This window comes from Peromyscus maniculatus, chromosome 19 (assembly GCF_049852395.1).
Source record: "Peromyscus maniculatus bairdii isolate BWxNUB_F1_BW_parent chromosome 19, HU_Pman_BW_mat_3.1, whole genome shotgun sequence".
In the NCBI taxonomy this organism is placed as follows: Eukaryota; Metazoa; Chordata; class Mammalia; order Rodentia; family Cricetidae; genus Peromyscus; species Peromyscus maniculatus.
Window position 1 is genome coordinate 37,031,040 of NC_134870.1, and position 15,143 is coordinate 37,046,182.

Sequence of the window (15,143 nt, forward strand, 5' to 3'; positions counted from 1 at the left end):
TTTTAATTAGATATCAGTTCCTAAGGCCTCTGGAGATTTTAATCAGAAAGCAAGTGATTAGATAAGATGACCGGCCTTCATCAGGTACAGTTACTGCATCTTTTATATCTGTCCATCTGTTTGAAATGCAACCTGTTTAATTTTCCCAAGAAATCCTGATAACATTCCTACAAGTGAAAGTGTGTTAGCAAGCAAACACACCAGTCATTCTGGGAGCTGGTGTGCATGGGGTGAACTCACACACGGAAATATGCCCTGGCTGCACGGCACAGCCAGAGAGACTGGGTGAGCTTGCAAGAGACAAAATTAACCTTGGTATTTGCCATTTTGCCCTTCTCTGGGGAAATAGAGAGGATGGGGAGAGGAGTTGCCATATAAGTGGAAAATTCAGCATCTCTGAATTTTCTTTAAATGAGGTGTTGAATAAAAACCCAGTTTCCTGTTAGAGCAAGGAGAGTGTAATACAGAAAGAGGTCAGTAGTAGCTCCCTAATATTTCACTTGTGTTCCCAGGCAGACCTAAATTCTTGCACGAAGGAAGATATACTAAGAAAATAGTCTTTTGAGTAGCAGTTTCTAAAGCTCCAGTTCGCTGTGGTTCTTGGGATGAAAAACACAACTGTGAATGAGTGTGGGGGAATTTGCTTTAGAGTGTAGTGACGGCTTTTCTTGTGTTTTCTAAACAGGTGAAAAACGCAGCCGCCAATGTACTCAGGGAAACGTGGTTAATCTACAAAAACACAAAGCTAGTGAAAAAGATCGACCACGCAAAAGTAAGAAAGCATCAGCGGAAATTCTTGCAAGCTATTCATCAGTAAGTACCTGTTTTCGTTTCTGTCTTCTTTCTTCTTAGCCTTGGCTTTTGATTCTTGTGCTCGCTGGTCCTCCCTTTGTGAGGGAGGAAAAGAAAAAGGCACTGCCATGTTTGCTTCCAGGAGACATCTCAAATTCTAATAATGGACCCCAGAGAAAGGCTTAGTTCCTTTTATGGCTGGAAAGCATGTGTGCTATAATCAAAATATCTTTGTCTTTGGGGGCCATAATTTCTGTTAGAATTATATTTAATTAATGCTTTTATTTTTATAGTTTGACCTGAAATGTTGAGCTTGAATCCACGGTAGAATCTTGGGAGAAGTGGGGAGGGACATTATATGATCCATCTGGATTTTTACATGCTAGCAAATATCTTTATATAACATAGTATATTTAATTGTCTTAATTCTGCAATATTCAATGACTTCTTAATCAAAAAGTTTGGGGTTATCTGTATGCTGTGTGATCATTATAGAGTTGGTATAGTTCAATTTTCTCTTATTAAGTTACTTTTATTTAACTGACATAAGCTGTTGATGCATGTCTTTGTTATATAATTACTTATCTTTTAAGTTAACTGTCTGTACCTCATAAGATTCAGTGATGACTGAGAAACAGACCTTTCCAGGCTGACATTTTCTTCACATGTGGGTATACACTGTGACACCAGACAGACTTACTCTTAAAGTCCTTTCTTCGTGGCCACATTTGTGGCTCAGGAAAGTGGTTTTCCTTGTGAGACATACCAGGATAACAATGGAAATGTGGGTAAATATTAGGTCTTTGCCTGTGCCACATGATTGGCCTTCTCAGACCCAACCAGTACAACAGACAAGAAAGCTGTGAGTCTGGGATTTTTATTTACATATTTAATTAATTCATAAGCAACATGGTACCGCTAACCTTCTGCGAGGAATCCATAGACTTTCATTTTCTGACTTTTCACTGGTCCAGCCTCTGCCCTGCTTGGTTGGGATATTAAGGTATCCTGGTAAGTCTATAGTGTGCCTATAATGATGCTCATGTGCATACTTCTATGGGATTGAGACCTCTGTTAGTGCAAATAAAACCCAAGTAACTCTGGAATTAAATTAGAGATATCTTTGCACATGTGGTAGGATTGTTTATCATTATTGCTCACAGCTATTCACTCGTGCTCCTTATTGCCCCCCATGTACTTTCTTTAGAAGGGGATGGTATTTCTCCTCTACCTCTGTGACTTGACTAGATACACAACTGCCCTCCAGCCTATAAGGAAAGACAGGGGAAAACAAAGAGGAGAATTATCTTAGAGCTGGTTCACAAAGCAGAAGCCTGCTTCTTGAAGTTCAGTTACTTTTGGGACCCAGGGTCAACCCAGGAACACCAGTCCAGGTGGTGGCATTCCTTTTATTCTCTGCACTAGAGAGTGAGGCCCCAAGAAATATCTGGACTCTTCCTGTGTTCCCTAAGCCCATCTAGACAGCCATTTTCTCAGAGGATTCACTTGGAAAGAGCCCATTAGAAAAAGTCTGTCTTATTAAGCTGTTCAACACAGTAACCCCAACATTAATATGAACAATCACGGCAAACTATGGACAGATCATTTTTGTACTGTTAATGTTTTTGGTAGTCTATTTTGTTTGAGTATGATAGAAAGCTTCCCCTTCTGGGTATGAGAAGACACATCCAAAGGTAAAGGGTATGCAAGATGAAGTAGGAGTAAGTATGTACATGTGTTGTGATCATGCTTCATTTTGTGTGCCTATCAGTGAAAATAGTCATATTTGATTTGCCTCTTGAATAAAAAAATCCAAAGCATGCACCAATAGATTTCTGTAATGCAGTCCTGTAACTTTGTGGGTATGGTGATTATTATTTAGTCTGTTTTGTCAAGTACTTTGAGTTATAAGTACATCCATACTAATATGGGATAGTATTCTGGTATTTATTCATTGCAAAATCTTTTAGCATTGCCGCAAGTTTCTTTTGTAACAAAATATTATTTTAAAAAAATTCTCTATACAAGGAAGCTGATTTAATGAACTGGCCAAAAGTAAGTGGCAAATTTGCCCTACGGGGCATGTCAGCCTGATTGGAAGGGCACATGGGAGGAACTTCTGTGGAGTTCTTCACTGGCTGCTCTGGATCGTGTGCCAGAAGCCCCCCTTATCCTTCTTCTGCTTCCATCAGACTTTTCCCATCATCACCCTTTTCTTGCCCTTTTTAATGCAATGTGTGCATCTAAAGCAGATGAGTTTGACGCAATTCAATTATGTTCAGAATTGTTTTATAAGTTAGTTTGGGGTTTGCTGAGTTCCCTGCTGTGGAGAATACTTAACATTTATGAACAATTGCAGCAGAATAAGCGTGGTTACAAGGGCTGGGTTTGGCTAGATTATTCTACTGGTGCATAATCACTTGTCATGTGAACTTCTGTGGGGAGTTGTAGAGTGATGTCATGACAGACAGCACACAGGGCTCGATTCCTCAGGGCCAGGTCTTCACTGTCCACTGCTCAGGGGTGCACAGCATCATCCGCCCGCACTGCAGGAAGTAGACCTAGTTGGACAAAAACTCACAAGTCATTGACTGGAACTTGTCTGGCTTTTGCTACTCTCTGATTCTCCCTGAGAGCAATTTTAGCAGCTCTGTCCTCTTCTACCAGCCCCCTCTAGCTCAGCTCTTACTCTTTTCCATACTTTATGGCCTCTTTCCCAACAAGCGACCTCTCTAGCCTCTGATGAGTCTAAACTCTCTAGGTCAGTGCCCTCTTTTCGGTAATGCGTTTGTCTTTATGAATTGTCGCTCAATGCCATGCAGCATTCTCTCTCTCTAACTTTCAACCCTTTTTCTGATAGCAGCTTTAACTTTTTCATTCTTCTGTCTCAACCATGGAGCCATCAATCAACACGAACTTGTCTAGAGCCAAGAAAGCTAATGTGCATAATTTATATTAGAGGGGATTCTGAATAGCCCCGATATGGAAAAGATATGCTCTCCCTTCAAAAGAACCATTATATCTGTCATTCTAAGCCAAAGTGTTTCCTATTATTCCCCTGAACACCAAGTATGAAGAGGCCAACATGACTTTTATGCACCTTCTTCATTCTGAATTCTGGTGTAAGAGGAAGCCAAGTGCTTTCAGGTAGGCAGAGTGTAGTAGCAACAAAGGATGGTGATGAACTGAATAGTGCCAATCAATGTCAAGATCCTGCAGGGTCTTCCAGCTGATGAATCGAGCCCCCTGTGTACAACTGAACACCACATTATGTTATTTTGTTCCGGAATACTTTACAGTTTCTTTTCTTTTGTTTTGTCTTTTTATTTCAACAAAATGAAAATAGAGCTCGGAAGTAAGTTGTGTGAGCTGTTCCTTTCAACATTTGCAGAATTTTCTACTGGCTGCATGCACCCAGCAGATCCTTTATTTGTGAATTTTGGTAGTCTGATTGCTGCTATGGAAATGTGATCCAAAATCATGATATTTTCCTGTGATAAGTGAAGTTCACAAGGAAGAAATCAACATCTGTTTCTTAATCTTTTGTGGGAAAAAAAAGTGTACTATCCATGTGCATGTTACCTTTTATTCCGGCAGCTGCAGCTTGAGCAAGGTTCAGTGTCTGCTCTTCTAACATCGCAGGTAGTCTCAGAAGGCAGTCCCATACCACAGGCAGATCAGAGGGCAAGACAAGCTCATTTAAGTCCCAAGAGCTAATGGAGTTCCAATCAGGGTCAGATCACTAATAAATCAATCAGATTTATTACTAATCTAGAAAGCTATGGATGTAGCTATGGATGTAGCTTTCTAGATTAGTAATAAATACCATGGGCAAAATTCTACTGTCAGTCATAGCTTGGAAATCCAGCTGAAGGACACCGGACTCCAGTGTTTTTGAAAAAAGTTTCCACTTTACCTAACAACCATTCTCCCCTTCCTCCTGTTTTCTAAGTTCAAGACTCTCTCTTTGCTCACAAATTGCTGGAGGTATCAGGTCCAGAGCCCCAAACTTTAGGCATTATTGAACTTTAAAAGAAAACTTGACGTAAGTTCCTGTCGTAAAAGGCATTATTTACAGTAGAAAGTAAAGGTGCCATCATCTAGTGATTTTAATCCTGGCATTGAGTTATAGCCATAGGCTAGAAAGCTCTGAGCCAAGATCCTACCCATCTCCTGTGGGGGGAAAATATTATAATCAGGTGTCAGGAGGTAGAGATAAGATAGGACCTGCCTGGCACTTTTTTCTTGCAATAATCCAGACATTCATGGTAGTTAAAGGGAAAAGCTGTCTTTCTGCATGTTTTAGTATTAAGGTCTTATTTGGGTGTCACTTAAAATCATTTATGATACCTCCAGCACTCCAGGAGAGTCCTAATATAACACTTCATTCCATGCTTGAAGAAGCAAAGTCAAGTTCGGGTCAGTGAGAGTTGAGTCCCCAGCTAACATTGCGGCTTTCCCTACTAGACTTCTCGTCACTGATCCATAGACGGCCAAGGTGCTTTTTGCTTGATTTCCATTGAGTTTTCAAAGGTAGAATTGAAGAGTTATAAGCTTTCATGAGCCATTTAACTTGGTTCTGAGTTTCTAATGAATACACAGCAATGAATTGATAAATCTGAACCATTTTAGATGATTTGAGACTGTAGTATAGGTGGACGCCATTTAGACTCTAGCTGGCAGGAGCTGTATCTTCACTGTGGAGCAGACCCAGCTACATGCTGGCTCTCCTAGGTGCAAGATGAAATCACTAAGTGCTGTAAACACATTAGGAAAATCTCCCTGGCAGTAAAATCTTGCCCTGTGAATTTTTTATGTCTCTTATGTAGTTATATACTATTTAAATTAAAAAGTATAAAATACTCTTTTTACTCATTGAAACCATACTCAGTAAATGATTCATTATCAAGCCCAAGTGAGATTAGCATGGATTTTCTTTTTTCTTTCGGCACAAAATAGCTCAGAGTTACTGATTTCTTTTTTTTTTTTTTCTTTTTTCTTCTTTTTCAGTCAGGCTTTGAATGTCTGGCTTATAGAACAGTAACCTAGCTTTCTCTTGTAAAGTCTTAATTTCCTGGACATAAGAATCATGGAATATCTACCGGGGTTCTACAATAAATAAGTTTAAAAAAAAAAAAACAGTAAGAGTTTTTATTTAGAAAAATGACTTTTTAAGAGTGGCCTTGTGACCGCCAAATACATACAAGGATATTTTAAAGTAACTAAAATTAATCTTAAAAATAGATATTCTACCCACTAGATATATTTTGTCTTTTTTTTTTTTTTTTTCAAAAAACTACATTTAAAACTAAAAGAGATTCTCTCAAAGATGTGGTCTGGCCTCTATTCAAATTCAATGTCAGTTTAAGGTAAAATCAAGCAAAATAGAGTAAGAAAATTATATGTTTTGAGTTATCTTGCTGCTGGTTGAATAAAAGTGGTTTTTGTTAACAAGAATCTCACTTATCACTGTGTTTTCATCAGGTTCAAATACCTAACCCAATTCATTTCAGACTAAACAGGGTTAATACCTGTATCTAGTCACGTAGGCATAGGAAGGTGTTCATTGCTCCAACATGATGAAATTCTAGTTGCTTTGCATATTTCTTCCTATGTCTATTTGTCATGATACTGGAGCTTTAAGGAATGTTTTGGCTTTTTCTCATATGGTTAAATCCTTATGAGTCTTCCTGAATTCAACTTACCTGGTACATGGTTGTCCTGAGGACATCTCATCTCTTGCTCTCCTTTCTTTTTTGCGGTGTTGGGGAAGCATGCTTCTCATTGTACCAGACACATAACCAGTGTGGACTTTACCCCCCAAATACTCAAGGCATTATCCATGCAGTTATTTGCTCTTGTGGATTTTGTGCATGCCCTTTGAAAGCAGTGACCTGGCCAGAGAGACAAGAGGGCCTTTCTGATTTCAGATTCTGTCTTTTAGATTAAGAAGTGTGAAGATGGAACAGAGGAAACTAAATGATCAAGCAAATACCCTAGTGGATCTGGCCAAGGTAATTCAGAGGGGCTCAGCCCTCAAGGTTGTAGCCATTGAAATTAACCACTGCACCGTGATGGGCAGCACTTCAGAAGCTACCACGACCTTAACACAGCTACCACACCACCCCAAAATGATGGTCCAATTTAGAAGCCTTCTTTTTCTAAACCTTGTACTGAGTTCATATGCTCTTTTCCCGTGTACATTATCCAACCCCAATGCTAAGAGACTCCATGGGGACAGTGCACTGGAAATACCGTAAGACCTCTTAGTGGAATATGAAGTGATGCCTCATCTGTGGAAGAACAGAACTACATACATCTTGGATGTGACTATGAGGCTCGGGGATAAGTAGAACTCATCATTCTTCTTCTTATTCTTTAATCTCAGAAATTATATTCTAAAATGAAATTTATGTTTCAAAAGAAAGTATACTCACTTTTTATGGTTTTCTCCATTTTATTAACCAAGTACATTCATAGTTTTCTAGTTCTTTGTCATATCCAAAAGATTTATCTGCTTTTTTAATTGTTCCTCCATAAGTAAAAGCCACTCTGAAAATATGAATATTTATCAGCTGTACAGACATCACATCCTGTTCAGCTAGTTCCAAAGGAGACTCTAGAATAGAAGTATGTATGTGTTCTGCCTTTTAGCACAATTGCTTTGGCAGAGGCAACACATACATCCTGTTTTATATTTGACAAATCGTATTATGTTTTTGCCAAATCTTGAAGTATAATTAGACATTTGGCCTAGCCTTATTAAATAATACTTCCAAATTATATTCAATGTATGCATTATCAGTAACACATTTTATATATATATTCAAAGGTAAGTATTCAATGACTCACTTCAGGGAAGCAGACATCATTCACATAAGCTGGGCAGTATACAAGCATGCAGGACAAAGACACCCTCCACTAATGTGGATTTCACTTGAGGTAGTGAAATAATATTTATGTGTTGCATCATTCCTAGGCTAAATGCTTTAAAATATTGGACATTAAAAAATAAAGCTGGCCCCTTTAAGTTAGAATGAAGGAAAGGAGTATACTTTTAAGAATACAGCAGAAAACTGAAATCTGCCCCACCTAGCACACATGAGCTCATGTGCTTACTCTCCAGCACTACTTAGATACACAAAAGGTATATACAAGGTGAAATATATTTGAGCTATTTATGCAGTGCCATACTTACTCTGACCACAGGATGATACATGCCGTAAGAGTTCAGTATTTTCGAATGAATGGATGTTGTTCACTTTTCCCAAGAATGTAGTAAAAGTGAAGTTAGTGCTCTCTGTGTCCGTGGCTCAACCAGAACAAAATGCCTGTATTCTGAATGACTCTCTCAGTCAGTTCATTTATCATCTTCAAACATCAGTGAAGCTGGAAAAGATACAGGAAGAAGTGGAGTAGGAGGAGGATGTGACACAAGGAGTCTTGGATTTGGGAAAGGTGGTCCTAGGCTCAGTATAGCATCTCTATCCTTCCCTCTTGGCCACTCTCTTCTGTCTCTAGCTCGGAGCTGCTCAACCCTGCAGTTCTGCAAGTTTCTTAACTACTTCAGGAACTATAACTAAGACCTAGACTCGTGACTCCCTCTGATCAATTCAGTTTTCTGTACAAGACAGCGTTTCACATTCCTACTTCAGGCCATGTAGCTCTAAGTACACCATTCCAATAAGGCAACCTGTAAATGTTTACTTGTGTGGTGTACTGAGGACACACCCAGAGCTTTGTGCTTGTCAGGCAAGTGCTTGGCCACTGAGCTTTAGTCCTAGCCATGGACTTGTAATTTAATATCCCCCACAACTATGAATCTTATTGAGGATTTATATTATTTGACATTGTATCTGTGAAACTTTTTGTTGGATTCAATGAAAAGAGGTCTGAGGTTTGGAACATAGACAACAAAAGATGTGTGAGTATAGATTTCTTTAAATTACTAAGTTATCTGCTCAAATCAATTCATCCTAAACTTTATTCCTACTCTCCCATCATGTTTTTACATTTCACTATCATCTGTTATCTTTTTGTTCTTTAAATCTTACCATTATTATAAAAATTGGCCGTGTTGTAATGTCACATGTTGAAATGAATTTGATATGCTAACTTGTATAAGAATCATTACCACATAAATAATAAAATGAAACATTTTTATCTAAGTTTATGCCACCTAAAATCATTGGGCATTTAACAAGCAATAACTACACCATACTTTCTAAATCATAACTAGCTAATTCCTGTCATACTTCATTTACACCTTTGTATTAAGAATACATGGAACTTGCTTTGCAACCTAAACTGTTCAGTTAGCGGACACACCTGTCACCAGCAAGAGGCTAGTGTTGAAGCTGGAAGAGTTGACAGTTTTCTTCTGAGGCAAGAGTGATGAAGCCTCTTATTTCTTTGTTTCTGTCTTCTCAATCTTCTTTTCCAGACCCAGAATATCATGTATGACATGATTTCCGACTTAAATGAAAGGAGTGAAGACTTTGAGAAAAGGATCGTCACCCTGGAAACAAAATTAGAGACTTTGATTGGTAGCATTCATGCCCTCCCTGGGCTCATCAGCCAGACCATCCGACAGCAGCAGAGGGACTTCATTGAGGCTCAGATGGAGAACTACGACAAGCATGTCACCTATAATGCTGAGCGCTCCCGGTCCTCGTCCAGGAGGAGAAGGTCCTCCTCCACAGCGCCACCAACTTCATCAGAGAGTAGCTAGAAGAGAATAAGTTAACCACAAAATAAGACTTTTTGCCATCATATGGTCAATATTTTAGCTTTTATTGTAAAGCCCCTATGGTTCTAATCAGCGTTATCCGGGTTCTGATGTCAGAATCTTGGGAACCTGAACACTAAGTTTTAGGCCAAAATATGAGTGAAAACTCTTTTTTTTTTCTTTCAGATGCACAGGGAATGCACCAATTATTGCTATATAGATTGTTCCTCCTGTAATTTCACTAACTTTTTATTCATGCACTTCAAACAAACTTTACTACTACATTATATGATATATAATAAAAAAGTTAATTTCTGCACATACTTGTTTGGTCTCTTCCCATTTCTATAACTTTACCTCTTACACTGTTTTCAGGGGAAAGTGACTGGCTATTATCTGATCCACGTTGATAATTTTGATTTCCAAAATGTATCCTGAAAAGACTAAAGTGTTCTACGCCTGATTTGAGAAGATTTTCCTTCCTGAAATATTAATATCACAACCACTTGGCCCTACCCTGTTTTCACTTCACAGCGTATTTTAGTGTACTTTGCTTCCACATGATGTGGAAACTTGGACAGTTTTATCGGGACATATGCGAACAAGGGGAAGAGACACTTTCAATAATTATTTTAGTCCCATCTTATAAGCAAATATACACAAAGGAAGTATCAAGGGACATCACTGTGAACTCATGTTGCAGAATCTCAGCTCTAAACTAGTGATTTCCTAGTTCATTTACCATGAAAGCCCCAGGCTATATACTCTTAGATGTTTGCTGTATACATGTCTAGCCACCTATGTATCAATTTGTAGATTGCCATCACAATAATAAATATATATGAGCCAAACCCAACCCCTCACCTAACATATGGTCCTTTCTTGGACTCCACTAACACATGAGGTACAAGTAAACGACATACAGTAAATTTCGTAGATTTCCATACTTGTTTCAAGAGGAGCTGTAAGCAGTTTGCGAGAATGGGAACTGGGAAGTTAAGGGTGCAAAGCCGGGGCAAAGTCACCATAAGCAGAAGCTAGGTTAGGAATGAGCAGATTGAGCGGACCACATAGAAGTGCCTCACTTAATGTTGTTCCCCAAACCCAAGGGGGACAAAAATGTAGTGAGAGAGCCAATGCATTGTGACAAGTTACAGCCTCTTTTGGACACTCCAAAGACAACCTGCTTACGTTAGTCTGACCCTGGACATTATTTAGTTCGGGAAAGTGTTTGGGAGCTCACCCTCTCCTCCTGATTGCACATCCTATCCTCTGCTGTCAAACGTACAGTGATGCAAGCTACGAGCATTATTATTTTCTTCTTTGGAAAAAAAACTGCAGTGATATATTTGTCTGCTTTGCATAGTTCTGTAGAAAAACCTTCCACATCTAATCTCTATAACTTCAAAAAATAAACCATTGCCCAAGACCAAGTACAGGTGCTTGAGATTGCAGGAGACCTGCTTATCTGCTAACTACCCAGAGTAGCCAAAACCAAGCCATATATATTTTACACGGATGTTGGACAATGCCAATGCCTGGAAAACCTTTGATATCAAAGGAAAGATGATATTAAACTGCTTATGGATGCATACTGCTGAGTTAAGCAAATGTCAACCTCCTGCCTCATCAAGATTTCCCATTTGTAGATGCAACTATACTGTCTTTTTATATATTTTGGGTCACATGCAAGACTATAGCAAATATTTGGTACAAACATGGAAAAGAAAAGAGAACATTTTTGAAAAGAGGATATATTCTTGTAATTGATGTAGTTAATTCTTGTGTTTTCTACCTCTGTTGTGACTAAAATCAGAGTCGACATAATTAAGTTTAATTAGCACTTTACTGATCAGTTGGCAATCTAAGAGAACAGGGAAAAATAATATAGTGCTCCTCTTATTGAGGAAGAGAGGAGAGAAAGAATAAATTTAGGTTGCATTATGTTCATTTTCTTCCTCCTTGCCATAGCCCCTCTGCGTAGGGTAGTCTTTAGGGCTTTAAATTAATCTCACCTTTGCTATTCCTTTGTACAACTGTATGAAGACTGACAGACACATCTCTCCTCTCTTTTCTTTTAATGCAAAACAATCACAATTTAAAAGAGGAGAGATCCATCCACTCTAAAGATAGACCTGTCATGATCATGCTTCCTTAATTTCTCTTTATGTAGCATTATCAATCTCCTTTCAAACAGTTTTGAATATTGGAAGAATCCTTGTGTCTGCAATGTGCCCTTCAGAATGCCCAGTGAGAATTGATTCTGTTGGTTGTTTGGCTGGCCACACTCTGCCCCCTGTCTCTATAGCCAGGGTATGTGTATCTTTTTAAATTACAGGCACTGTCCTCCTCAGTAAGTTCTCCTGTTTCCTTATGCACACAGTATCTATGCTAGTCACTAGAAAAAAAGGAAGTGAAGGTGGGTCAGATGCATAAATGGTATTCAACTTGGAAATCTTAGGTGCCTTTCCCTGTATTTTCTCCCCTCTTTATAGCTGTTTTCCAAAAGGCTCTTCAGCAAAGTGCCTGTAATAATTGAGCCATTATGTTTATAAACAGTGCATGGGGACTGAAAAAGAAGCTATTGGTTAGAGTTGATAGGAACCTTCTTTTCTTTGTTTTATTTAAACTTTGTCTAGTCTTCAGAACTGACATGGTAAAATAGACTCTAACTGGGATTCATGATTTACCTCTGCTTCCTCCTAGTGCACTTGAATGATGTTCATCCTTTAGTTCTAAACCCCTACCCATCCATAAAATGGATAGCAGAAGACACATATCTGTGGAGCTCTATAGAGCCTGGTCTTGATCTCTCAATGGTGGGAGTTATTTTTATTACTGTGTTTGGGATAAGGCCACAAGCATTAAGTATCCTCATTATCTGCCCTTCTTCTTGTAGCTCCTAACACTTTGGAGTGCAGATTATAAATCCCACCCCCTCTGCTTACCTGTCTACTTCATTTTTGAAGCAAATTTCTAGACTCTGGATTAGTGCATCCATTTTACATCCTCTCACTATTGATAATGTGAACCAGAATACTACTAGGATGCTTTGTGTCTCAAATTCTGTGACTCCATTCTGTTCATAAGTATGATCCTGAAATGTGGAAGATGGGGCAGTGATGGAGAAGTCACCTACGAGAGAAGGACTAAAGGGTTCAATTCCTCTTCCAAATCTATCCTTGTGGGTCTTGGGCTCCAGCTTCTCCCAGCATATAACAACACACTGTTGTCACTCCTGTGTTCCATCTGAATTGTCATGTCATTCCACTAAGAAAAAAAATATTCATCTGGTTGTCTGACAAAATCCTATGGGGAGGGGATTGACTGGAGTATCCAGCAACAAGGACTGTGCAGTAGACAGCTCTCCACGCCACTGTCATCACTGCTGGAGGACCCTCTTGTCATGGTCTGTATCAGTTTGTTAGGCTAGGCAGAAAACAAATGCATGTACTGGTGAAGGATGCCTTCTAGTGCGGCTATTGAAGATGTCAAGTCAGCGTACCCAGAAATACTGAGTACCCATTACAGTTTCACACGTTTCCCAGGTGACTTTTAAAAACCACTTGTACTCCCTTCCCCATAAAATGCCCTTTCTCCAATAATACATTCTTCTGCCCCAAAGTGTACGCCCCCCCAGATGACAGTGTGTGCAGCAGAGATATGACCCAACCATTCTGAAGGACTGAAGATGTGTTAGAAGCCAGCTCACATTGTGGGTCCAGCTCAAACCTGAACACAAAGGGGCAGTAGCCACACGCTGCAGCCCGTCAGAAAGATGGACAGAGGAGCTTTTAAACTGCTGCTCACCTGCCTCCCGCAGCACTTCACAAGCCTAGGAAGGCCTTTGTGTCTCTCTCCATGACCCAGCTCTTTTTAACTATGTCAGAGACAAGTTTTATCTAATCCTTTCAGTAGCATAAGTACATTTCTATTGTACAGATGAGGATGCTTTCAGTATCTATTTCTAAAGTATATTTAATATAGGGAATAACTTCCTTTCCCATAAATGCATTCGGTTTCCTGAGAACTCCCACTCTGCATGCCCTAAAATATAAAATATAAGCTTATGAACAAGATAAGATTATTTAATACTTTCCTCCTAGTTTCTTTTTTTTTAAATCCTGGCTGCAGCCTCTCCTCTCTTCCCCTCCCTTGCTTCCTCACACTTCCTCCCCCCTTCCCCTATACCCCTCCCTTAATTCAGCCCTCCTCCTTATTCACTCAGAAAGGGGCAGGCCTCCCATGGGCATCAGCAAAGCATGGTATATCAAGCTGCCTTAAGACCACACACACACACACACACACACACACACACACACACACACACACACCGTATTCGGGCTAGGCAAGGCAATCCAACATGAGGAATAGGTTCCCAAGAGCCAGCCAAAGCTCCAGAGACAGCACCTGCTCCCATTGCCAGGAGTCCCATAAATAGACCAAGCAACACAACTGTCATATATATGCAGAGGGCCTGGGTGAGTCCCATTCAGGCTGCCTGGTTGTTGGTTCAGACTCTGTGAGTTCCTATGAGCCAGGCTAGCCATTTCTGTGGAGTTTCCTGCAATGTACCTAATAGCAACCCCCCTACTGTTTCAATCCCCCCTCCTTCTCCTCAGCAGGACTCCCAGAGTTTGGCCCTGATCCTCTCTGAATCTGCCTCTATCAGTCACTGGGTGAAAGCTCTCGGATGATGACAGTCACCAATCTGATCATGGGATGGCCAGTTCAGGCTATGCATCCACTGCTGCCAGGAGTCTTACCTGGGGCCGTCCTTGTTGACTCATGGGAGTTTCCTGTGTCAGACTTCTACTGGACTCTGAAGAGCCCCCTTTCCAGTCATCTCTCTCAGCACTCTACCCCTCTGCACAACCTACTTTCTCAAGTTCCCATGGCAACCTGACCCCAGTCCAACCAGGAGTTCTCCTCTATTTCCTTTTTGCTAGGAGATCTACGCATCGACTTCGGGTCCTCCTTGTCACTTAGCCTCTCTGGGTCTGTGGACTGTAGCATGGTTATCCTTTACTTTACATCTAGTATCCACTTATGAGTAAGTACATACCATGTTTGTCTTTCTCAGTCTGGATTACCTCATTCGGGATGATTTTTTTCTAGTTCCATCCATTTGCACTCAAATTTCCTGATGTCATTTCTTTTAACAGCTGATTAATACTCCATTGTGTAAATGTACCATTTTCTTTACCCATTCTTCAGCTGAGGGACATTTAGGTTGTTTCCTGGTTCTGGCTATTACCAATAAAGTTGTTATGAACATAGTTGAGCAAGTGTCCTTGTGGTATGATTGAGAATCCTTTGGGTATATGCTCAAGAGTGGTATAGCTGAGTCTTGTGGAAGATTGATTCCCAGTTTTCAGAGAAACTACCACACTGATTTCCAAAGTGGCTGTCCAAGTTGGCACTCCCACCAGCAACGAAGGAATGAATGTTCCACTTGCTCCACATCCTTTCCAGTATAAGTTGTCATTTGTGTTTCTGATCTTAACGATTATGACAGGTGTAAGATGGAATCTCAGAGTTATTTTGATTTGCATTTCCCTGATGGCTAAGGATGATGAACATTTTATTAAGTGTTTCTCTGCCATTTGAGATTCTTCTATTG

General features: G+C 39.8%; 1 protein-coding gene and 1 long non-coding RNA gene across 4 annotated transcripts in view; one reads left to right on the forward strand and one right to left on the reverse strand.

The window, feature by feature from the left end:
• The window catches only part of Kcnn2 (potassium calcium-activated channel subfamily N member 2), a 389,972-nt gene extending 380,133 nt beyond the window's left edge, over positions 1 to 9,839 (forward strand). For 2 of the 3 annotated variants that reach the window (XM_006977666.4, XM_076555209.1), the window contains 3 exons: positions 686 to 813; positions 6,737 to 6,806; positions 9,236 to 9,839. In XM_006977666.4, coding sequence (XP_006977728.2) covers positions 686 to 813; positions 6,737 to 6,806; positions 9,236 to 9,523 — 486 coding nt within the window. In that variant the 3' untranslated portion in view covers positions 9,524 to 9,839. The remainder of the gene's footprint in view (positions 1 to 685; positions 814 to 6,736; positions 6,807 to 9,235) is intronic. The other variant, XM_042264409.2, reaches the window with a different exon arrangement.
• On the reverse strand, positions 4,341 to 9,259 carry LOC121824153 (uncharacterized). Its single transcript, XR_013046082.1, has 4 exons — positions 9,121 to 9,259; positions 7,991 to 8,181; positions 7,230 to 7,344; positions 4,341 to 6,686 (listed from the first exon to the last, which is right to left on the reverse strand). It is a non-coding gene; the product is annotated as an uncharacterized LOC121824153 (long non-coding RNA).
• Positions 9,840 to 15,143: the final 5,304 nt, after the last annotated feature.